This window comes from Capsicum annuum, chromosome 7 (assembly GCF_002878395.1).
Source record: "Capsicum annuum cultivar UCD-10X-F1 chromosome 7, UCD10Xv1.1, whole genome shotgun sequence".
Lineage (NCBI taxonomy): Eukaryota > Viridiplantae > Streptophyta > Magnoliopsida > Solanales > Solanaceae > Capsicum > Capsicum annuum.
The window spans coordinates 208,037,275-208,062,531 of record NC_061117.1 but is presented as its reverse complement, the minus strand read 5'-3'; the positions used below and the strand labels follow the sequence as shown (position 1 = coordinate 208,062,531).

The window sequence follows — 25,257 nt, the reverse complement described above, 5'->3', positions numbered from 1 at the left end:
CTGTACCTGAGCACTACATAATATAATATAAAAAATGTAGAAAACTGGCGAAAATTTTCCATAAGGTTCAAAAAATCTAAAATACTCAAAACAGAGAACTGAATACTAATACATCTGTCTAAAAAGCCTCTAACTATTTGATCTATAGAGTTGAGGGGACATGTCCCTAACTAACTCCGTCTACTGAAAATAAATTGAACCTAATATAAAACTGAAATAGGAGGCATCCTCGAATGAAGAGGAATCACTACTACATCTACTGCTGCTTACTAAGTTTGAACTGCTATAGGTGCTCTGGATCTCACACTTCTGAACCTATGGTATAAGACACCATAGCATAAGAGAAAAGTATGTGTAGGTACTTTGAATGTACTGGTATGCTAGTTGAGGTAAGGTTGAATCCAAGGGCTTATGCATGAACATTACTTAACTGAATAACATGAGAATACCAAATGAGGATGTATGCATGAATGCACAAACTAAAAACTGAGATCGCAGTAATACTAATGCTAGATTCTGAAATACGAGTTTCTGAATACTGACTTACTGATGACTGAGTCTAGTAGTACTGATATCTGAGTTCACTAACTTGGGGATACGGAGTAACTGAGTCTACTGAGATTGATTTCTAAGCTTACTGATACTGATACTGAGTTACCATATCTAAGATCAAGCCTATATATTGGAGGCTAGGAAGGTCATGAAATAATTCATCAAAATTTCAACGGCCTTTGGAATGGAAAATTTTCAACACTTAGCCAAATTTTCTAAGTGTTAAGCCTTTCTTGGCATGCTTTATAAGCTCTAAGGACTCGAGAATTTTATATGGTGTTACATAAAAGTTTCTCTGAGTTCTGCGTGGGAAACATGCTCGTCCAAGGGATCTGCCTGAACGGGCGGAGGTGCTGGCTGATTTTCCATTCTCCTTCCATTGTTCTTTTTGGGAGTCATGTTGTATAAATAGAAGTAAGAAAAGGATTAGACTGAGACTATAACTTGAGCTCATGCTCACTTGCACGATATGAACACTGAAAGAAGGGAAACTTTTCCTAAAAATGCCTCATATCCTCTGGTCCATACCCATGTACAAGACTCTACTAGATGCTGATTTCAGACTTCCTAGGACTATATTGAACATTAGGATCTGATACCACATTTGTAACGCCCCGAGGGTGCACCCTAGATGCCACACGGTGCTTACGACCTCGAAAAACCACAAGCTAACCCTTGACTAATATCTGCTGAAAGTATGGAGTAATAATATTGTAATAAATATGGAAATAAAATAGGCTAAAATTCCAGAAGGTTCAAAACCTAAAATACTAATAAAGAATTCCAACTATAATAATAATTTGTACAACTAAATACTGTCTGAAAGTCTAGTCTGAAAGCCTCTATCTGTCTGAATATGGAGTTGATGGGACAAGACCCCTACTAAATCCGACTACTGAAATAAAATGAATACTGAAATAATGAAATGATATGATAACTTTGTCCTCGAACTATGAGGACTCACCCCTAGGTCTGCTACTGATAGTTTAGGCTGCTAAGTACGGTCTGGAGCTCGTGCATCCGAACCTATGATATAGAACATCATAGGGCAAAATAAAAGGTATACGTCAGTACTTTGAATGTACTGGTATACTAAGTGAGGTAGGCTGATATGCAAGGGTTCATGTGTATGAATAGTAACTGACTAAATAACATGAATACAATAGAATGATAGTACATGTATAACTGAGACTAATGAAACACTGATTATGCAATACTATGCACATCTCTACATATACTGTGTCTGAGATCATAGTAACACTGGGTACTGAGTTTTGATAACTGAATAACTGATATCTGAGTTTACTGATAATTATATCACTGATAGTTGGGTAACTATTTCTGACAGTCGTGATTCAATAAAACTGAACTGAGTTCTATACTGAGCTGGGTAACTATGTCTGACAGTCTCAATTTTCTAGAACTGAATTTAGTTCTATACTGAGATTGAAACTAAAATTGCAAAGGGTAATCATCTAACCGACATTCCTTTTCTCTAAACTAATTTGATGTCCAACCTGTAACCTCAGTTGGAAGGGTGTAAGTACTGTGCCATGGGTAAAGACAGGTTAAAGAGTCACCCCAATCTGACAGGTGCTCTGAATAAGAATAGTGGTACCCTCAACTGGTAGGTAAAACACCTCATCAACCCTCAACTGGCAGGTTGATAACTCAACCTACGCTGGTTACATAGTTTTTAAACATAAGGACTATATCAAAGGATCAGACCCTCTACTGGCAGGTGAGTTCTCATCCTTGGGTTCAGTAGGTGCTAAATCCTACCCCCAACTGAATAGACACTGAACTAATTTCTAAACTGTTCTAGGTTAGACTGAACTGTTACTAATCGTGTTAACAGAATGAACTAGACTGAGTTCACTGAGTACTATAACTAATTGAGTGTTCTGAGTTCTATTTGCTGACTGGATATATTGAGTGTTGTACTGACTGAATACTATTATATGTGACATTACTGGGACTATTCTAAAGCTACTGTAATTCTATGTAAACAGCTAGATTGTCAGGTATTAGATACCCCTAGGACTCGATAACATGAAAAGTAAAGCATAGAGTGATCTTGAAAGCATCATAATGCTCATAACTTATTCATAGAGACATTTTATCAAGCACTTGTAAGATATAAGCTTACACATACGCTAGTATGTCATGATTTCCCCATTTCATCCACATGACCAATTTATCAAACACTTGGGGAATATAATCTATGCACATAATACTAATCAACATGTAGGCATCAGGATTTCCTATCCCAACTTAAATATTCAAGGGCTTTAACGTGAATTCACATACTACTACACACATGTCAAATAAATTTACATGAATCTTGTAATAAATCATGGATTAGAAACCTAATTAACCATATAATCATGAATACATTCAAGCCCAACACGGAATTTATGAATTTAATAAAATTAAAGTTTTAAAAGAGGTTCTTGAACTCCACGGGTGGAAGGAAGCCCTTGGAAGAACACCTAACATACCTTGGTGCTTGAATTCCTGAAGATTGATGGTGAATTTCTTAGATCTTGATCTTGACCTTGATAGGTTAAGGTTTGTTCTTGAGAGAACTGGAGAGAAAGTGAGTGTATTTTGCTTATTCAGGACTGAATCTTGTGTTTTTGGGGCTGATTAACGGTGGGAAAATGACCCAAATACCCCTCTAGATGCGAGATTTAAATGAATGAAAGCATGCCTAGTGACACACAGACCGATTAGACTCATCATTGGTATTGACGCAATGACAAATGCGCCACATCGAGTTCGTGTTGGTTCACTAAAATTGCACTGAATGCTGGGGAAAATTTACTATCAATGTGATGGGCGCCACGATGCATCGAGATTGCATCGACCCAATATTTTGGTCATCTGAACATGGTTTAAATAAGGTCTAAAAAAATCTAAAACTCACCCAAAGTGACCAACTGACATTCCTGATCATGAATAAACATAAAAATGGATAATTTAAGGTCATAAGGGTCGTGAAATAGGATCGCCAACTTATGAAGGCTAAAATACTTCTAAGTATAAACACTTGGCAAAAATTTCCAAGTCTGGTACCTTTTTTGAAACTTTAACGGACTGAGTTAAGCTTAGAATTTTGTTGGGTCTTAAAATATCTCCCCCTTGGGAATATTCATCTTCGAATAAGACTGACTAAGCTGAGAGTACTGATAGACTGAATTTATAGACTAAACATGCACAACTAAAGTGTGATTACATGACTAAAAGTACTGATATACTGATATTTTATACTGAACATGCATAACTGAAGGCTGACTGAGTTCTAAAAATATGACACATAATTGAGATATTTCATGAAGGTATGCATGATATAAAAATGTTATGCAACTAAACCGATACAGAGTTGTAAAGGTAATCTAAGCATGGAATTGAATAAATTCAAGGAAAACTATTACCTTGAGCTGAGTTCGACTTTGCGAAGAAGAGGTGAGGATACTTGGTCCATATATCTACTTATGCTTCCTAAGTAGCTCCCTCAACGGATTGAATTCACCAAAAAACTTTGACTAATGGAACTTCTTTATTCCTCGATCTGCAAACCTGATGGTCAAGAATTTCGAATGAGACCTCCTAATAAGAGAGAATATTTTGAACATCTATACCCTTTAAAAGGTCTACAACTGTTCTGTCTCCTATGCACTTCTTTAGCAAGGAGACATGAAAAACTGGATATACTAAAGCTAAGTTTGAAGGCAACTCAAGATCGTAAGCTACCTTTCTAAAATGGCTGAGAATTTGGTAAGGACCGACATATGAGGGACTGAGTTTCCCCTTCTTGCTAAACCTCTTTACCCCTTTTATAGGAGAGATTTTCAAATACAAATAGTCATTAATCTCAAAATTGAGATCATTTCTTCGTACATCTGCATACGATTTCTATCGGCTTTGAGCTGTCTTAAGTTTTTCCCTAATCAACTAAACTTTTTCTAAGGTGTCAAATACCAAGTCAGACCCTACCTCTATGGTATTACCCACTTCAAACCAACCAATGGGAGATCTACATCTCCTCCCATAAAGTGCCCCAAATGGAGCCATCTAAATGCTAAAGTGATAACTGTTCTTATACGCGAACTCAATCAAAGGCAAGTGGTCATCTCAACTACCCTTAAAGTCAATGGCACATGCCCTTAACATATCTTACAAAGTCTGAATGGTCCTTTCTACTTGACCATCTATCTAAGGGTAGAAGATTGTACTGAGGTGAACTTGCGTACAACGACCCTTTTGGAAGGCTTTCCAATAGTGAGAGGTGAACTACATACCTCTATCTAAAATGATGGACAATGGAACATCGTGTAATTTGACCAACTCTCTAACATAGATCTTGGCAAAATCCTCAGCTGAATAAGAGGTATGAACTGGTAAAAAATAAGCTGATTTGGTCATCTTATCTACAATAACCCAAATGGAATCATGCTAATGATGAGTACAGGGCAAACCCATCACAAAGTCCATGTTCACTTCCTCCTACTTCTATGTGGGGATACTGAACTCTTGCATGGAACTACTAGATTTTTGGTGCTCAATCTTAACCTGCTGACATGTAAAGAACTTAGCCACAAACTTTGCAATGTCTATCTTCATCCCAATCCACTAATAGACCTCCCACAAATTATGGTACATCTTATTGGCCCCTGGATGAATAGAGTAATGAGAACCATGTGTTTTTACAAGAATACATTGCCTTAAGTCATCTATACCTGGCACGCATAACCAACCCTAGAAACGCAATACACCATCTTCCCCTTGGGAGAAAACCTCTAATTTTTTTATCTCTGACTGACTCTTTCAACTTGACTAAACAGGGATCTCTGTCCTACTTTTCCTTTACTTTGGAAACTAGAGATGATTCTGAACTATTAAGCACCTACACACTTCCCTCTTCTAAACCAACTAAGCGGACACCTAGTCGGGCAAGCTGATGAACATTCTGAACTAACTTCTTCTTATTATCCTCCCTGTGAGCAACCCTACCCATAAATATGCTACTGATAGCATCAACCACTACATTGGCATTGCTGGTGATATAGGACGCTCATGTCATAGTCTTTCAATAAATCTAACCACCTCCTCTGACATAGGTTCAGATCCTTTTAAGAAAACACATACTGCAGGCTCTTGTGGTCTATGAACACATCCACATGTACCCCATGTAAATAATGCCTCTAAATCTTTAAGTCAAACACCACATCAGCTAACTCAAGATCATGAGTTGGATAATTCTTTTCTTGAGGCTTAAACTATCTAGAGGCATAGGCTATGACCATACCTCTCTGTATCAAAATACACCCTAAACCAACTATGGAAGCATCACAATATACCACAAACCCATCTAAACTATCTAGTAGAGTCAAAACTGGGGTTGTAGTGAGTTGAGTCTTTAACTCCTGAAAACTCTTCTTACAAGAATCTGAACACTGGAATTTGACTTTCTTTATAGTCAATTCTGACATGGGGATGTAATAGATGAGAATCCCTTGATAAACCATTGGTAATAGCCAACCAAAACTAAGAAACTCCTTATATCTAACGGACAGATGGGTCTGGTCTATTTTCTCACTTCTTTGATCTTGTGAAGATCCACTCTAATGCCATCAGTAGAAACTATATAGCCAAGAAAAGCTACTGACCTTAGCCAAAATTCACACTTACTGAATTTGGTGACTGATGTGCTCTGAGGGTCTATAACACTATTCTAAGATGGTCTGCATATTCATGTTCACTGCGAGAGTAGACAAGAATGTTATTAGTGAAGACTATGATGAACATCTCCAAGTAATACTTAAGCACACAATTCATCAAGTCCATGAAGGCTGCTGGAGCATTTGTAAGACCAAATAATAGGACTAAGAATTCAAAATGGCCATATTGAGTTTTGGAAGCTATTTTTGGAATATCACATTCTCTAACCCTAAGCTGATGATAGCCTGATCTGAGGTCTATCTTAGAGAAGTAACTGGTACCCTGAAGTTGGTCAAATAAGTCATCGACTCTGGGAAGTCAATACTTGTTCTTGATCGTGACTTTTTTAAAGTGATGATAGTCTATACATATCCTGCGAGAACCATCTTTCTTATGCATGAATAGAACTGGTGCACCCCAAGGGGATACGCTGCGTCTAATGAATCCCTTATCTAGGAGATCCTTTAACTATTCTTTTAACTCTTTAAGTTTTGTTAGAGCCATTCTATGTGGCAGGATAGAGATAGGATGAGTATCTAGAAGAAGATCTATTTTGAAGTAAACTTTCCTTTCAGGAGGGACTCTAGGAAAATCTTCGGGAAACACATTTAGGAATTCACATGCTACTGACACTGACTCAAGATTAGCGATCTCTGACTAAGGTCTTGGACTCGAATGATATGATAGACATATCCCTTAGATATCATTTCTCTCACCCTACGGTAAGACACAAGATGACCCCTAAGTGTTGAAGTACTACCCCTCCATTCGAAGGCAGGTTCATCTGGAAACAGAAAATGGAAATTTGGTTTATGCAGTCAACAGAAGCATAGCATGAATGAAGCCCATCCATTTTGAGAATGACATACAAAAATTTTATCTCTAATTCTACTAAGTCTGCTGAAGTGACTTTCTGAGATACCATAACTGGATAGTTCCTGTATACTCATCGGGCTATGATTGATTTAACCACTGGGGTAGAGACTGAGAAAGGCTTTGCTAGGATTTTGATCTTGGGCATATTTATATATCCAAACATCGCTATTTATCCATATTTGGACTTATTTTTAGAATAAAAAGTGTGTTAAATATATTGAATTGTGAGTTAAATTATGTTTCGTGTCTAACCGATGTGATTGAAGATACAGGTTTCATTTTCTGTGGATTTGGAAGCAATTGGGATACATATCATGAGAATGTAAAAGCATATGGAAATGCACGAGAGTAAAGAGAAAGGAAAGGAGCTGAGGCTTAACAAGAAGAAAGAACAAAATTGGAGAAAAATATCAGTGACACGATGTGATCTCAATGCGTCGCGTCAACTAGTAATATATTGTTTCTTAGTTAAAAATTGAAGAACAACTTCTAGTGCATCGATACAATGTCAACGCGTTGTGTTGATACCTGAAGTTTTGACACTTAGCCAAATTCTGAGGAGCAAGTTCTAGTGACACGACAGGATCTTAACACGTCGCGTCGTATGGTGAAGAAATTGACTTAGCTTGATTTTCAAAGATTAATTCTAGTATGACAATGCTATGTTGACGTGACGCGTTGGTTGGATCAACGTGATTAGCGACGCGTTTTATCAAAGGTTCAAATCTGGCAAAATTTTCCCATGTATAAAACAAACATGTTAGCACAATTACTTGGGACCTTTTGGGCAAGCATAGCAGCGGCGAAAAAGCATAAAATTCTCTTTTAGGGTTCTAAATATTTCTTTTGAACTTCTTTACTTCAAGAATTATTTTGGGCATGATTAATTAGTTATTTTGGATGTTGAATTCAAACATGAGTGGCTAAACACCCTCATTCTAGGGTTGGGGCCAAGAACATGATTACTCTTTTATATTATTATTCATAGTTTCTTTTTGGATTATCATCTCGGTTGTTCTTAATTTCTTGAGCTTACTATTTTGATAAGTGACCACCACTAGAATAAATTTATATTTTTATTTGCATCCAGGAGGAGAATCATAGGATAGAATGAAGAAATTAGGGAGCAAGGTTCTTATCCTTTTATAAAATAAGGGATTTGAATTAGCATCTAGGATAGGAATATAACTTGAAGCCTTTCTTCGTTCAATTGAAAGAAGATAACTTTATGAATCTTAAAGAATTTTCTTATCTCTGCAGGAGTTGTATCTACAATATTCAATAGATAGAAGATTTGAGGTCGGGAGACCAAGATTATGGCATAAACCTTGCGAATCAACAACCCGATAACAAATTAGACTGTGATAAGAATATAGAATTGTATGATTGTTCAAAAATCCTCAACCCTGGAATCATCATCATTATTGATTACAACTGTTGCTTGCTTTGCTCTAGTCACCACATGTTATTTTTTATTGAATAATTTACATTTTTATTCACAAATTCATAATCGTCTTGATACTCTATAACACTTAATACCTAATTGTCTAAAACTAAAAGTTGATTAAATCTCTAGTTTATTAGTCCTTGTGGGAATGATATCTGACTGTCCAAGTCTTTATACTACTTGAACAATCACGTACAATTGCATATACGTAGAAACGCAACAAGTTTTTTGTACCATTGCCGGGGATTAGTATAATTAGTAAATTGCTTAATTTTTGGTTTTTGATAATAAGTTTAAGTGTTAACAAGTTGATCTTAGCGGCTGAATTTTGCTGGTTTAGCTGAATACTAGATTGGCTAGAGATAAAGAGTTGGTAGAGCCCTTTGCTGAACTGGAATTGATTATTCATCAAAGGCGAAGAGCTCAACATTCCATTCAATAGGGTCAGATGGATGAGATACAAGATCCTAATGTTCTTGATCCCAATGCTCCTGTTGATCCAAATGTCGAAAATGTTCCAACTCCGATTATTCTAGGTATTCCTGTTCAACCAGCTGCAAGACCTATTCGTGAGGTGGCAATCCCACTTATGAACCATGTGACTAATAGCATTCAAAAGCCCGAGCCAGGAGGTCGATTTGAACTTAAGTAGAATATGGTACAACTGTTGAATTTAGCAGGGCATTACACTGGTCTTTTCCATGAAGACCCGCAGCAGCACATGCAGACCTTCCTAGAAATAAGTGATATGTACGTTCCTGAAGGAGTGAATACTGATTATGTCAAATTGACACTCTTCTCTTTTTCTCTAATGGGGGAAGCAAAGAGGTGGTTACATGCTTAACCACCACACTCCATCAATTCATGGGAATATTGTACTTGGAAGTTCCTTATTCAATTCTTTCCATCATAGAAGACTACACATTTGAGGAATGAGATCTTGAGTTTCAGACAAAAAGATGGATAAAATCTCTACCAAGCTTGGGAGAGATTTAAAGGCATGCTCAGAAATTATCCTCATCACTATCAATCGAATGATGTATTGGTTCACATATTTATAGAAGGCCTTGAGTTGAATACAAAAATTCTCTTAGATTCAGCAGTAGGAGGCCAAGATTTGGAGAAAACTTACAAAGAATTGTATACACTGTTGAATTGAATCTCACAAGGGAATCCTAATTGGCATGCAGATTTAAGTAGTGTTCCAAAGAACGCTGTAGGGGTATTGAAGGTAGATTAGTTCATTGTATTATAGGAACAGATAGCAGCAATACAAAATCATATGACTACTCAGCTGAACAACCTAAAGTTGGGTGTCACACAACCAACAGTAGCCATAGAACATGCTGTTCAATAGGTAAATTTGTGGTATGAAATTTGCGGAAGTGGTGAGCATACAGCAGATGCATGTTCTGTTAATTCAGATTCAGTCAACTATGTGGGGAATTCAAATCATTAGGGCCAATAGAATTTTGGCTACATGTATAATCCAAATTGGAGGATCACCCCAATTTCTCTTGGGGTGGAAATCAGGTACAAAATGCAAATCAGTATAAGGGACCAATGCAACCAAATCCACAGTCGGTTCAGAATAATCAGGCGACCGCTCAGACTAGAAATATGGAGGAATTGATTAAGCAGTTTATGGCTCAACAAGACAGTTTGCAGCAGACATAAAGACTTAACAGGCACAGTTTGCAGCTGAGTTAAAGAGTTACCAATTTTTTACAAGAAATTTAGAGTTGCAGCTGGGTCAAATTGTAGGGGCATAGAATACAAGGCCACAAGGAGCATTACCTAGCGATACATAGGCAAATCTGAAGTAGGTGAATACGGTTACAACAAGGAGTGGGCTGCAAGCAAAGGAGATGGTTTAGGAGCAGGATAACCCCATAGTCACTGATGAAAGTTCAAAAGACAATGCAGAGAAGGAAGTCAAGGAAAAAGAGGCAAATGATGAAATTTGTGTGGAAAAAAAGACTCTCCCCTTACCCTTTCCTCAAAGGGAAAGGAAGCGTCAAGAGAAAGCAAGTTATAAGAAGTTACTAGATCTTCTAAAGAAGGTTCAAGTAAACCTTTCTCTTGTTGACATTCTGTAAAGTGTGCCAAAATATGTGAAATATTTGAAGGATATAGTTTCCAATAAGTACTGGTTGACCGAATATTCTACAGTCGAACTTACTCAAGAGTGCATGTCCGAAATTCAAAATAAACTACCCATAAAGTTGAAGGATCCAGGTAGTTTCACCTTGCAGATTTATGCACGTAGATTATATGACTTGGGAGCTAGCATAAATCTCATGTCCACATCATGGTACAAAAAGATGGGTCTTGGGAGTCCCAAACCATCGATGATTATTTTACAGTTGGCGGATAGGTCCCTTGCCAGGCCAGATGGTATTATTGAAGATGTGTTGCTGTAAGTAGGATCATTAATCTTTTCGGTGGATTTCATAATTCTTGACTTTGAGGCTGATCTTGTTGTTCCATTTATTTTGGGACGACCTTTCTTAGCAACAGGACAATTACTCATTGATGTAGCAGCTGGAAAAATAAACATACGAGTGCATGATAAAGTAGAAGTTTTTGATGTATACAAAGCATTGAAAATGCCAGCCATATATGAGGAGTTGTCATCTATATCAGTTATTGACCATGTTGCGGATTGGTAGTTGCTATTGTTTGATGATCCATTAGAACGAGCTTTGATGGGTCATGATGTTTATGGAGATGTGTAAGCATTGGAATTGGTCCAGGTTATGAATTTGGCAGTGGTTGAGACGAATAGAGTGTCGTTCGATCCTTTGAATAGGCCAATTGGTCCATCGCCCAAGCTGTCAGTCGAAGAAGCTCCTAACTTAGAGCTTAAGGTTCTCCCTCCACACTTGAAATATGTTTTTCTTGGTGATCAAGATATTTTTCCTGTTATTTTGTCTGCAGGATTATCAGATGTACAGGTAAAAGAAGCTATAACAGCTCTAAAAAGGAGAAAAAGGCGATTAGTTGGCAGATGTCTAATATTACAGGAATTAATCCAACATTTTGCATGCACAATATCTATATGGAAGAGGGTCACAGACCTAAAGTGCAGCAACAACAAAGGTTGAATCATGTGATGAAGGAGGTGGTCAGAAAAGAAGTGATCAAGTGGTTAGTTAGTAGTATTGTCTACCCAATTTTTGATATCAAATGGGTGAGCCCTGTGCACTATGTACCAAAAAAGAAAGGAATGATTGTAGTGACCAATGATAATAATGAATTGATTCCCACATGTACGGTGACCGGTTGGAGGATCTGTATTGATTATCGGATGTTGAATGAAGTAACTCATAAAGATCACTATCCAATTTCCTTCATTGACCAAATGTTGGATAAATTGACAGGGCAAGAGTATTATTATTTTCTGGATGGGTACTCCAGCTACAACCAGATAATCACAACATCAAAAGACCAGAAAAATACCTCTTTCATGTGTCCATATAGTATATACGCATTCAGACGCATGCCCTTTGGCTTATGCAATGCACCTGCTATATTTTAGAGATGTATGATGGAGATATTCTCTAACATGGTTGAAGATTTTGTGGAGGTATTTATGGATGATTTCTCTATGTATGGTAATTTTTTGATAAGCTCTTGCAGAATCTTGACAGAGTCCTAGCTCGATGCGATAAGATAAACTTAGTGCTGAATTAGGAAAAGTGCCACTTTATGGTTAAGGAAGAAATTGTTCTAGGTCATAAAATGTCATGCAAAGGACTCAAAGTGGACAAGGCGAAGGTTGAAGTTATTGAAAAGTTTCCTTATCCAGTCACAGTTAAAGGAGTGTGGAGCTTTCTGGGACATGCAAGGTTCTATAGATAATTCATTCAAGATTTCTCAAAGATTGCAGGCCCCATGTGCAAATTGTTAGAGAGAATCTAAGTTTGAGTTTAGGGCAGATTGTCATGAAGCTTTTGAAAAGCTTAAGAAGAAGTTGACTGAAGCACCTATTCTATTCGCGCTAGATTAAGAGTTACCTTTTGAGCTGATGTGTGATGCTAGTGACATTACTATGGGAGCGGTTTTGGGTCACAGAAGAGATAAGTTATTTTGCTCTATTACTATGCTAGCAAAGTGCTAAATGATGCTTAAGTTAACTATACAGTTATAGAGAAAGAGATGTTGGCAGTAGTGTATCCATTCGACAAGTTTAGATCTTACTTAGTAGGTACTATGGTCATTGTTCATACTGACCATGCTGCTATTAAGTATCGTATAAAGAAAAAGGATGCGAAGCCATGACTGATTAGGTGGATTCTAATAATACAAGAATTTGATCTTGAGGTATGAGATAGGAAATGGGCTAAAAATTAAGTTACTGATCACTTGTCACGGCTGGAAAATCAAGACCATATAGTTGATGACTACCTTAGTATTAAGGAATAGTTCCCTAATGAGAAATTGCTATCTTTAGATGTAGTTGAGTTCCCATGGTATGCGGATATTATGAATTTGATATCTTGCAAGATGTACCCTCTTGATGCCATCACACAACAAAGGAAGAAATTACTCTATGATTCTTGTGCTTACATTTGGGATGAACCGTATCTCTTCAAGAAGGGTCCAGATAGAGTCATTCATAAGTGTATTCCAGAGGCTGAATTTTCAAAGGTGCTACAAGATTGCCACTCATCCCTATATGGTGGACATCATGGGGGCGAGAGGACTGCGGGAAAAGTGCTGCAATCAAGTTTTTTCTGGCCTACCTTGTTTAGAGATGTAGTTGCTTTTGTAAAGAATTGTGATCACTGTCAAAGGTTGGGTACCATATCTAGGCATCATGAGATGCCTCTCACTAATATTTTAGAAGTCGAATTCTTTGATGTTTGGGGGATTGATTTCATGGGTCCATTCCCACCTTCGAAAGGAAATCTGTACATTCTTATAGCAGTTGACTATGTCTCTAATGGGTGGAAGCTATGCCGAGTCCGACTAATGATGCAAGATTGGTGCTGAAATTTGTGAAGAAGAACATATTTTCCAGATTTGGTACACCAAGGGAAATAATCAGTGACGGAGGTACGCATTTCATTAACACCCGGTTAAAAAATATTCTTGCTAAGTATGGTGTGAGGCACAAGGTTGCAACTGCATACCATCCCCAAACTAGTGGATGGTTGAGGTGTCAAATTGGGAGATTAAGCAAATACTTCAGAAGACTGTGAATGGGTAGAGAAAATATTGGGTGGAGAAGCTAGATGATGCACTTTGGGCCTATCGAATAGCTTACAAGACGCTCATTGGGACATCTTCATATCACTTGGAGTATTGTAAAGCCTGTCATCTTCCTGTAGAGTTGGAACACCAAGCATATTGGGCGGTGAAGAAGCTAAACTTTGAGATAAATGCCGTGGGGAGGAAAAGGTTATTACAGCTGAATGAGCTTAATGAGTTTAGGTTTCATGCCTACGAAAATGCCAAACTATACAAGAAGAAGACCAAAAGATAGAATGATAAGCAAACTCAAGAGAGAGTATTTGAACCCAGACAACTTGTTTTGTTGTTCAATTCAAGGCTTAAGTTATTTCCGGGTAAATTGCAATCGAAATGGTCTGGACCTTTTGAGTGGTGCGTATGACACCTCATGGAGCTGTGGAGTTGTGGAATAAAGAGAAGAAGAAAAAGTTTCTGGTGAATGGACAACGTGTAAAGCACTATTAGGCGGATCATCTGGATAAGTAAAGCACTATTAGGCGGATCATCTGGATAAGCACAAGGAATCTATCACTTTTGCTGAAGAGTGATGATGAGATGAGTCGTGCCACGATGTAAAATAAGGCGCTATGTGTGAGGAAACCCACAAATATAATGTAATAGGAAGTTTAATTTTTAGTAGTTGAAGAACAAAAAAGAAAAAAAATAATACAACAAAAAATGAGTCATGGCACGATAGAAAATACGACGCTTGGTGGGAGGCTATCCATTTTTGCTTACGTAATTTTATTGTTTTTGATTGATGTGCAGGAATGAGAAATTAGGTAGAGATAAAAAAGATGGTGAACATGGGCCATTAAGTAAGTAAATAGCTGATAAGTGGTAAAAAAGGTAAGGGGTAAGAAAAGATCCTTAAAAATCTGAGAAATTTCTCCTTAGAAAATTTTTTTGATGCAATTTCCAGAGGATCGATGAGATCTTGGCGCTTCACATCGGTGGACATAAATTCCACACTTTGAAAAATTTTCAAGGCTATTTCTAGAGAATCTACGCAAACTTGATACGTCGCGTTGATTATTTAACGCGATATATAATGCGTAACATTGACCCTCATTGTTGGGTCAATTCTATAAATACCACTTCAACCCATTTCATTCCTAACTCACCCTAGCGCCTCCGCCGCCCTTAAATCCCCATAAACCTAAAACAAAAATCCTCTCGACTAACCTTATTGTGGTGCAAAATAGCAAATTTTATCTTCCTTTTTGTTAGCAAATTCAAGGTAACTGTCCATTTTTATTTAATTGTTAAAGTTGTTATTAGTTGATAACACGAGTTGAATTGTTCATGACTTATAATATTTGAAGTGGTGTTCTCTTTATTTGTTAGACTTAGAGGATAAATAGAATAAAAAAATTAAAGAAAGAAGAGTGATTTAGTTGATGGGGGAATATTGTTGAAATTGATATGACTATACCGAGTTTTTATAGTATATTTGCTTGAGTAGAACTTGTACATTGCATTATGAAGTTGTCTTATTCCAACTCTAAAAATAAATGCTCAATTTGACTTTTACGACTAGGGTTTTGACTTATTGCAGTATCCATCTACTCTGTACCCAGATAATTGGTATATGTTTATGTGTGTGGGCTGATATGGACTTAGAATAGAAACTAAATAGTGAAGTGTCTTGACCTGATGGTATCTAACTATTTGAGTCTGGAATTGTCTAAAGATGTAAGGATGATAATACATGTTAGTCAATGTGTGATTTGAGAGAGTTCGACTGAACTTTGAAATGAATTCCAATAGTGTTGGAGTGATTCAATTCCTCGATGTCTTTGTTTTGTTAATGTTGGATAACTGATTATTAAACTTATCAAATATAAAAGGGAAGTCTGAGTACTAGAGTACATGTAATTTTTTTTGCAACTTGTTCAAGCAACTAAGTGTGGGGTAACATTCACACTTAGTGGTAGCTAGTGTCGAAGGTGCTTGTTTTATATATTTGTGGGTTATTGTACTAATAGGTAACATGTCTAGCAAGGGAAAAAATATAGCTAGGACATTTGGATCTGTACACGAGAGGAGCCGACAAGCTAATAGAGTACCAGCAGCTCCGCATGTTCCCAGAGGGCATCGCAGGTTCAAAACAAAAGTTGTAGCAGAAGCGGGTAGAATGTGGTACTCGTAGCACAAGGAATCTAAATATTCTATTGACCAATTTATCAACCGGAGGACCTTGATAAAGGAGTATCCTTCAATGGTGAGAAAGATAGAGTCCCATCATATGAGTTTTCTATTTGAGCACACAGAAGAATGTAATTTAAGCATGGTAATGGAATTTTACGCAAACTAGATCCTGAGAGAGTCTGAAGTTGAGGTACGTGGTCAGATGATCACTTTCATGGTAGATACTGTTAATGAGTTATTAGGTACACCTGTACCCTATGCTGATCCTGACCTACTGAAGATGATTATAGTCGAACCCCCATATCAGTATATACGTTATCTCCTGTGTGGCACTATATCTATGGCGAGGTGGATTTACCACAAAGAGGGAGGTACGCATGTTTTGCTTCCATTTGCTTATTTTAACAAGGAGGCACATCTATGGTCAAGAATTATCTATGCTTGCCTGATTCATGGGAAACATATGACGGAGGTGACCCATGATAGGATATGTTTGATTTATGTCTTGATGAGAGATGATGTGGATGTGAATGATGGTTCCATTATTTTCTCAACAATTAGAAAGGCCCAATTTTTAGGATGTAAGAGATATGGATTTGGTGGATTGTTGACAAGATTTTTAAGGCAACATGGTGTGCCTGGGGAGAATGCAGAATATTTACCACCTGTGGGTGAAAGGCCACTTGACATTTCTCACACTAAAGAACCAGCTCCTCATGGTGTAAATTTGACTATGCCCAAGTGTAATGCTCGTGCTGATGAGATCATGGCCCAAATATATGGGCTGAAGATGTTGCAGGTGAGGATTGGGAGGCATCAGGCCACCCAACAGGAGATTCGTGCTGTGGAACTTGACTACCCACTAAGACCTCATACTCGGACATTTCTATGAATTAGGCCTGACTTTGATGAGCCTGTTAATGATGATGTCCCTACAGATGGGGAGAGACGTATGGCATATTCCGATGAGGAGTCCGAAGAGGAGGAGCAATTTGATGATGGTGACTCAGATGACGAGTTTGGTGACGATGATGTTGATGATATGCTGGCCATGGTGACATTTGATTGAATAGGGGGTACCAAGCCACCATGCATTATTTCTAGAACTGGGACAATGCTCGGCTTAAGTGTGGGGTGGTTGGTCTTTATTCATCTACATCTTTATCTCTTTTAATTTTTTATTTATTTGTCCATGTTCATGGTTGTGTTGGTTGGATGAACAATTTTTATTTTTTAATGTTTTTGGTGAATTTGTAAGTTGACAAGTATTGACCTTTTTGGCAAGATTTTATTTTTTGTTTATGTTATTATAGTATTTTATTTTTACCCTTTGTGGTACAATTTGGGATTAAAGTAATTATGTTTGCCCTCTTTGGCAAAAATTAGTTATGCAATCGTCTTAGTTAGTACCTTCCCCTATGATTGATGGATGCCGACCGTCTTAAGAGGAGTGCGTCGTTAGAAACTGAGAAAGTAAAGATACTGATTGCAGTCTTTGAGAAATGTTAGTGTTGGATTTTTTTTGGTTATTTTTAAATGTAAAATCTCAATAGGTGTAGTTGATTTGATTGGCTTAATCATTGAAATTGATGAAGTGCAAAAATCAGAGACCTTAAGGATCCGACTTGATTCTTAGCATGCACCAAGTGTGTTAGTAATTATTCATATTCTGTATGTATGGGAATGACTAGAACTTGCCCTGTGTGTTTGCAAAGAGAAATAAAGGGTGTTGGGAGTAGGAAATGATTTATGCATTTCTTTGTTAACCAAATTTTAAAGACTTTATTTGCCTACCCTTATGCATATTCATAGTTATCCCCATTGAGCCTATAGCCTAATTTCTTTGGTAGCCTCATATGTAGCCGAATCCTTTTTTTTTATAAGACCTTAATTTGATCCCCAGTTCCTAGGAACATTAATGCAAATAATGAAATAAGGGGGAATTTTAAGTACAAAGAATGGAAAAAGGTGAAAGTGAAGCTCTAAGAGAAGTAATTTGTACACTTAAATTGGAAGGTTAGGAGTAGAAAATAATATGATGACAATTTTAGTTCTTGTTACCCGGTTATCGCGTTATAATGAACCTGTTTTGGCCTGGTCCGTTAAGGACAATGTGTACCTCAATTAAGGCAAATTGCTTAGGTTGAGGGTGGTTACTATAGGGGTGCGTAACAAGAATAGGTGTTTGAAGAAAAGTTGAAATGTAAAAGAAAATATTCCTGCCAAAGTGATGTTAATATGCTAATAAAGATCTAGGTGAAACAATGGATGTATAAAGATAATGAAGTGGAAAGTGTGGTTGATGAAATGTGATTTCGATTGAAGGTAGTTATGTATTAAAGTGCTTAGGGAGATGAGTCACTATTTTAAAAATAGTTCCTACCTATTCCTTAGCCTGCATTACAACCATAAAAAGACCTATTGATCCTATGTTTCAATATCAGACTATTAGTGGAGTAAAACACTAAGGGCAAGTGTATGGTTCATCTCCTATTATGTATGAATTCTTTGATGAGAGCGAGTGATTGAATGTTAATATTCCCCTCTTGAGTATGATTGTGAAATTGTGAGTGATATGGGGAAAACTTTCTTGTTGTGAGGGTGCATGCGGATAAAAGTCCGGATTACTTATTGAATTCTTGATTTTGTACTTACATTAAGTTTGCCAACAAGGTTCATGTGCCCAACAATAGCATGATTCTTAGGTTATGATTAAAAGGTTTGATGCTTGTGCTGCTTGAACTTTTTTGAGGACGAACAAGGTTTTAAGTGTGGGTGGTGATCTTGGGCATATTTATATGTCCAAACACCGTTATTTATCTATATTTGGACTTGTTTTGAGAATAAAAAGTATGTTAAATATATTGAATTTTGAGTTAAATTGTATTTCGTGTCTAACGATGTGATTGGAGATATAGGGTTAATTTTTTGTGGATTTGGAAGCAAATGGGATACATATCATGAGAATGCAAAAGCATATGGAGATGCATGAGGGTTAAGAGAAAAGAAATGAGCTGAGGCTTGACGAGAAGAAAGAACAAACCTGGAGAAAAATACCAGTGACACGACGCGATCTCAATGCGTCGCGTCAACTAGTAATATTTTGTGCCTTAGTAAAAAATTAAAGAACAACTTCCAGTGCATCGACACAATGTCAATGTGTTGCATCGATGCCTAAAGTTTTGACACTTAGCCAAATTCTAAGGAGTAAGTTCCAGTCACACGAAGCGATCTCAATGCGTCAAGCCATATGGTGAAGAAATTGACTTAGCTTGATTTTCAAAGATGAATTCTAGTGTGACAACGTGATGTTGACGTGATGCGTTGGTTGGCTCAATGCAATTAGCGATGCATCGCATCAAAGGTTCAGATATGGTAAAATTTTTCCAAGTATAAAAGGAACACGTGAGCATAATTACTGGAGACTTTTTGGGCAAGCATAGCAGCGGCAAAAAAGTATAAAATTCTCTTTTAGGGTTCTAAATATTTCTTTTGAACTTTTTTACTTCAAGAATTATTTTGGGTATGATTAATTACTTATTTTGGATGTTGAATTCAAACATGAGTGGCTAAACACCCTTATTTTGGGGTTGAGGCCAAGAACATGATGACTCTTTTATATTCTTATTCATAGTTTCTTTTTGGATTATCATCTCGGTTGTTCTTAATTTCTTGAGCTTACTATTTTGATAAGTGGCCACCATTAGAATAAATTTATATTTCTATGTGCATCCGGGAGGAGAATTGTAGGATAGAAGAAATTAGGGAGCACGGTTCTTATCCTTTTATAAAAAAGGGATTTGAATTAGCATCTATGATAGGGATATACCTAGAAGCCTTGCTTGGTTCGATTGCAAGAAAATAACTTTATTCATCTTAAAGAATTGTTGTATCTCTGCAGGACTTGTAGCTACAATATTCAATAGATAGAAGATTTAAGGTCAGAAGACCAAGGTCGTGGCATAAACCTTGCGAATCAACAACTCGATACCAAATTAGACTGTGATAAGAATATAGAATTGTATGATTGTTCAAAAAGCCTCAACCCTAGAATCATCATCATTATTGATTACAACTGTTGCTTGCTTTGCTCTAGTCACCACTTGTTATTTTTTGTTTAATAATTTACATTTTTATTCATAAATTCACAATCGTCTTGATACTCAACACATAATACCTAATTGTCTAAAACTAAAAGTTGAGTAAATTTCTAGTTTTTTAGTCCTCGTGGGAATGATATCTGACTGTCCAATTCTTTATACTACTTGTACGGTAACGTACACTTGCTTGTGCATAGAAACACAACAGATTTCGAGACTAACTCCAAAGTTAACAGCTATATAAGGAGTTACAAAGGACAAAGAAGCTCCTGGTTCTAGCAAAGCATAAATAAGTAAATGATAAACTTATAATGTACCAGTGACCATATCAGGAGAACTTTCCTGATCCTATCGGGACTGAAGTGCATAGAGTCTGTTTGGGCGCTGCCCACAGGTGGTACTGGAAGTGACACCCTGTTGATTTGGGCAACCGAACTAAGCTGAAGGACGATTATACTGACCCTGAGAACTTGATTGAGGACAATTTATAGCCCTGTCTCCTGGCTTGCTACATCCAAAACATACATCACTGCAAGACCTACAGATACCTTGGTAGTTTCTGCCATATTTTTAGCAAAGAGGGTTTGTTCGGGCACTGCTAACACTACCCTGAGGTTTAGGGCCTGGTGCCTTATCTTTATTGTTGTCTCTAAATTTTGGCAATGGAGCAATGGGAGAGGACGGAGCTAGAACGAAAGATTTCGAGCGAAATTGAGAACGATTCCTATCCTTTGACTTAGGCTGAGTGAAGTTAAATCTACCCGTTCTAACTTTCTTGTTCTTCTTCTCCTTTTCTCTTTTCTTAGCCTTCTCTATCTACTGAGCATGGACCATAAGCCTAGATATATCCATCTCTTAAATCAGTATTGCAGTCCTACACTCCTTGACCACACTATTAGACATGCCAGACACAAACTTACTTATCTTAGATCTGCTATCTGCTACCACATGAGGAGCGTATCTGGATAGCTGAGTAAACTTGAGAGAATTCTCTTTCACTATCATATTACCCTACTTCGGATTAATAAACTCTAAGACTTTTGCTTCCCTCAACTCCAGTGGGAAGAATCTATCCAGATAAGCAATGGCAAAATCCTCCCACTCTATGGGCCTGCATCTGCGACCCTATCTGTCTTCCACTACTTGAACCATGAGTGAGTCACATCCTGCAACTATATGTGGCCAACTTAGAACTTTCACTAGCTGTCACCACCATAATATCTATAACTTTCTGCACCTAATTAAGAAATTCTTGTGGGTCCTTATCTTACTTAGACCCAAAAAAAGCTAGTGGGTTCATTCAGGTGAAGTGCCAAATTCTAGCTACAGTAGTATGAGCCACTGGATTGGCTGGAATGGAAGCTTGTCATTCATTCTAGGTTTTCACAGAATGATCTAGAGTGGTGAAAGTTACTCTGAATTCTGCATGGGAAACATACTCGTCCGGGGGATCTGCCTAAATGGGAAGAGGTGCTGGCTGATTTCCCGTTCTCCTTCCGTTGTTCTTTTTGGGAGGCATATTCTATAAATAGAAGTAAGAAAAGGATTAACTGAGATTGTAACTTGATCTCATGCTCACTCACACGATATGAACACTAAAAAAAGAGAAACTTTTCCTAAAAACACCTCATAGCCTCTTGTCCATAAGTGTGGCGCTATACACACCTATGCACAAGACTCTACTAGGCGCGGCTTTTAGACTTCCTAGGACTATGTTAAACCTTAGGCTTTGATACCAAGTTTGTAACGCCCCGAGTGTGCACCTCAGATGCCACAGGGTACTTACGACCCCAAAGGACCACAAGCTAACCTATGACTGAATCTGCTAAGAGTACTGAGTAATAATACTATAATAAATGCAGAAAAAAATAGGCTGAAATGCCATAAGGTTCAAAACCTAAAATACTGATATAGAATACCAACTTTAATAATAATTTGTACAACTGAATACTATCTGGAAGTCTATTCTAAAAGCCTCTATCTTTCTGAATATGGAGTTGATGGGACAAGTCCCCAACTAACTCCGACTACTAAAATAAACTGAATACTGAAATAATAAAATGATATGATAACTTTGTCCTCAAACTATGAGGACTTACCACTAGGTCTGTTGTTAATAGTCTAGGCTGCTAAGTACAGTCAGGAGCCCGTGCATTTGAACCTGTGATATAAAACATCATAGCGCAAAAGAAAAGGTATGCATCAGTACTTTGAATGTACTGGTATACTAAGTGAGGTCGGCTGATATGCAAGGGTTCATATGCATGAACAATAACTGATTAAATAACAAGAATACAATAGAATGAGAGTACATGTATAACTAAGACTGATGAAATGCTGATTATGCAATACTATGAACATATCTACATATACTATGTCTGAGATCATAGTAACACTGGGTATTGAGTTTTGATAACTGAATAACTGATATTTAAGATTACTAATAACTGTATCACTGATAACTGGGTGACTATTTCTAATAGTTTTGATTCTATAGAACTAAACTGAGTTCTATACTAAGTTGGGTGACTGTGTCTGACAGTACTAATTCTGTAGAACTGAACTGAGTTCTATATCAAGACTGAAACTAAAACTGTGAGAGGTAATCATCTAGTCAACATACCCCTTCTCTGAACTGATTTGAGGCCCACCCTGTAACCCTAGTTGGAAGGGTGTCAGTACCATACCACGGGTAAAGATAAGCTGAAGAGTCACCCTCAAACTGGAAGGTTCTCTGAATGAGAACGGTGTTACCCTCAACTGGCAGGTAAAACACCTCATCAACCCTCAACTGGCAGGTTGATGTCTCAGCCTATGCTGGCTACGTAGTTATGGAACACAAGGACTACTTCTAAGGATCACACTCTGTACTGGCAGGTGAGTCACCATCCTTGGTTTCACTCGGTGTTAAATCCTACTCCCAACTGAATAGACTCTAAACTGATTTCTAAATTGTTCTAGTCTAGACTAAACTATTACATATTGTGTTAACTGGCTAAACAGGACTAATTTCACTAAGTACTGTAACTGGTTGAGTGTTCTGAGTTCTATTTGCTGACTAGATATACTGAGTTCTGTACTGACTAAATGTTATTGTACGTGACATTACTGGGACTATTCTGAAGCTACTATAATTCTATGTAAACAACTAGATTTTTGGGTATTAGATACCCCCAGGACTCAATAACATGAAAATTAAAGCATAGCGGGATCTTGAAAGCATCATAATGCTCATAACTCCTTCATAGAGATATTTTATCAATCACTTGTAAAATATAAGCTTGCACATATGCTAGAATGTCATGATTTCCCCATTTCATCCACACGAGTAATTTATCAAATACTTGGGGAACATAATCTATGCACATAATACTAATCTACATGTAGGCATCATGATTTCCAATCCCAACTTACAAATTCAAGGGCTTTAACATGAATTCATATAATACTACACACATGTCAAATATATTTACATGAATCTTGTAATAAATCATGAATTAGAAACCCAATTATCATTCTAATCATGAATACACTTAAGGACAACATGGAAAATATGGATTCAATAAACTTGAAGTTTTAAAAGAGGTTCTTGAACTCCAAGGGTTGAAGGAAGCCCTTGTATGAACACCTAACATACCTTGGTGCTTGAATTCCTGAAGATTGATGGTGAATTTCTTGGATCTTGATCTTGACCTTGATAGGTTAGGGTTTGTTCTTGAGCGAATTAGAGAGAAAGTGAGTATATTTTGCTTATTGAGGGTTGAATCGCATGTTTTTGGGGTTGATTAAGGGTGGCAAAATAACCCAAATATTCCTCTGGATGCAGGATTTTAATGACTAAAAGTTTGCCTAGTGATACGTAGACCGATGCGATGCATCATTGGCATCAACTCAATGACTAATGCACCACATCGAGTTTACGTTGCTTCACTAGAATTACACTGAAAGCTGGGAAATTAACTGTCGATGCGATAGGCGATGCAACGCATCGAGATCACGTCGACCCACTATTTTGGTTAACTGAACATGGTTCAAACGAGGTCCAAAAAATCTAAAACTAACCCAAAGTGACCTACTGACCTTTATAATCATGAATAAATCTAAAAATCGATACTTTAAGGTCATAAGGGTCGTGAAATAGGATCATCAACTTATGAAGGCTAAAATACTTCTAAGTATAAACACTTTAGCTGAAATTTCTAAGTCTGGGATCTCTTTTCAAGCTTTAACGAACTAGGTTAAGCTTATAATTTTGTGCAGTCTTACAGTGGAGATAGTTAATAGTAGAGATAAATTATAGCAATAATAGTGATTGAAGTGGTAGTAGAGGTGACGTTACTGGTGACAATGGTGGTGGCCGCCGAAGAAATTTTGGAGGCTTGATATATTAGTGGTAGTTAGTGGTGGTACTGGTTATGATAGATGAGTTGGTCGATAGTAGGGATTGGCCGATCATGGTTGATGATGGTGGTGCTGTTGACGGTAGTGGTGGCCGTAAATATAATTAGAATAATAAAGGTAGTAGGTGTGGTAATGGTTGACAATAGTGGTTGGTAGCGATATTTGTTGTCGATGGTGGTTGTGATGGTAGAGATGGTGGGTTGTAATACCCCTAAGTTTCCTAACTAATTTTGTCCCAAGAATGTCAAGTATTAGCTTCTAAATTGATGATGTTTATTCCATTTGGAATTTACTAGATTTTCACTTTTAGTTATGTGGGAAATTTAATAAGCTTTCCATCAATACAAAATTTGCCTAAATCCGACAACCGGGTAAGAAGTCATGGAGATTTAAAGTTTCAGTCGTAAAAAACTGTCATATCAGTCAGTGGGACGTCATGCCATAAGCCAAAATGACATTTGTCAATTTCCAATAAAACTCCATGATTTTACCGCATTGTGGAGGGCTCCCAAATCCCAATTGTCAAATTTCAGTGAAGCTCCACAATAGTCTCGCGTCGCGCCGTCGTCCAATTTCTCAGTTGTCAAATTCCAGTGACACGGTGCGATAGCGCCGCATCGTGCCAGGGGTCCAGGTCGAAAAAATTTTTAAAAATTTAAAAGACGCGTCCAGGGTTAGATGGGTCTTTACCCATGATTTTTGTTCAGCCTTAAACACAAAATTTAACCCTGCATGACCTAAGTATATCATTATTCACTCTATTTTTTC

The 25,257-nt window shown here is 37.3% G+C and overlaps 1 protein-coding gene and 1 non-coding gene across 2 annotated transcripts; one reads left to right on the top strand and one right to left on the bottom strand.

Annotated features, from left to right (window-relative positions):
* The first annotated feature begins 9,047 nt into the window (after nt 1–9,047).
* Nucleotides 9,048–12,140, top strand: LOC124885879. Its single transcript, XM_047394132.1, has 4 exons — nt 9,048–9,231; nt 10,526–10,668; nt 11,356–11,435; nt 11,540–12,140. The coding sequence occupies exons 1-4, from the start codon at nt 9,048–9,050 to the stop codon at nt 12,138–12,140; spliced, it is 1,008 nt and encodes a 335-aa protein (XP_047250088.1).
* LOC124886192 lies at nt 9,522–9,628 on the bottom strand. The gene has a single exon (XR_007043278.1). It is a non-coding gene; the product is annotated as a small nucleolar RNA R71 (small nucleolar RNA).
* Nucleotides 12,141–25,257: the final 13,117 nt, after the last annotated feature.

Coding starts and splice junctions, on each gene's coding strand:
- LOC124885879 (XM_047394132.1), top strand. CDS start 9,048: ATGGATGAGATACAAGATCCTAATGTTCTTGATCCCAATGCTCCTGTT. Junction 9,232..10,525: donor TCAAAAGCCCGAGCCAGGAG/GTCGATTTGAAC, acceptor AAGACAATGCAG/AGAAGGAAGTCAAGGAAAAA. Junction 10,669..11,355: donor ATCTTCTAAAGAAGGTTCAA/GTAAACCTTTCT, acceptor GAATTGGTCCAG/GTTATGAATTTGGCAGTGGT.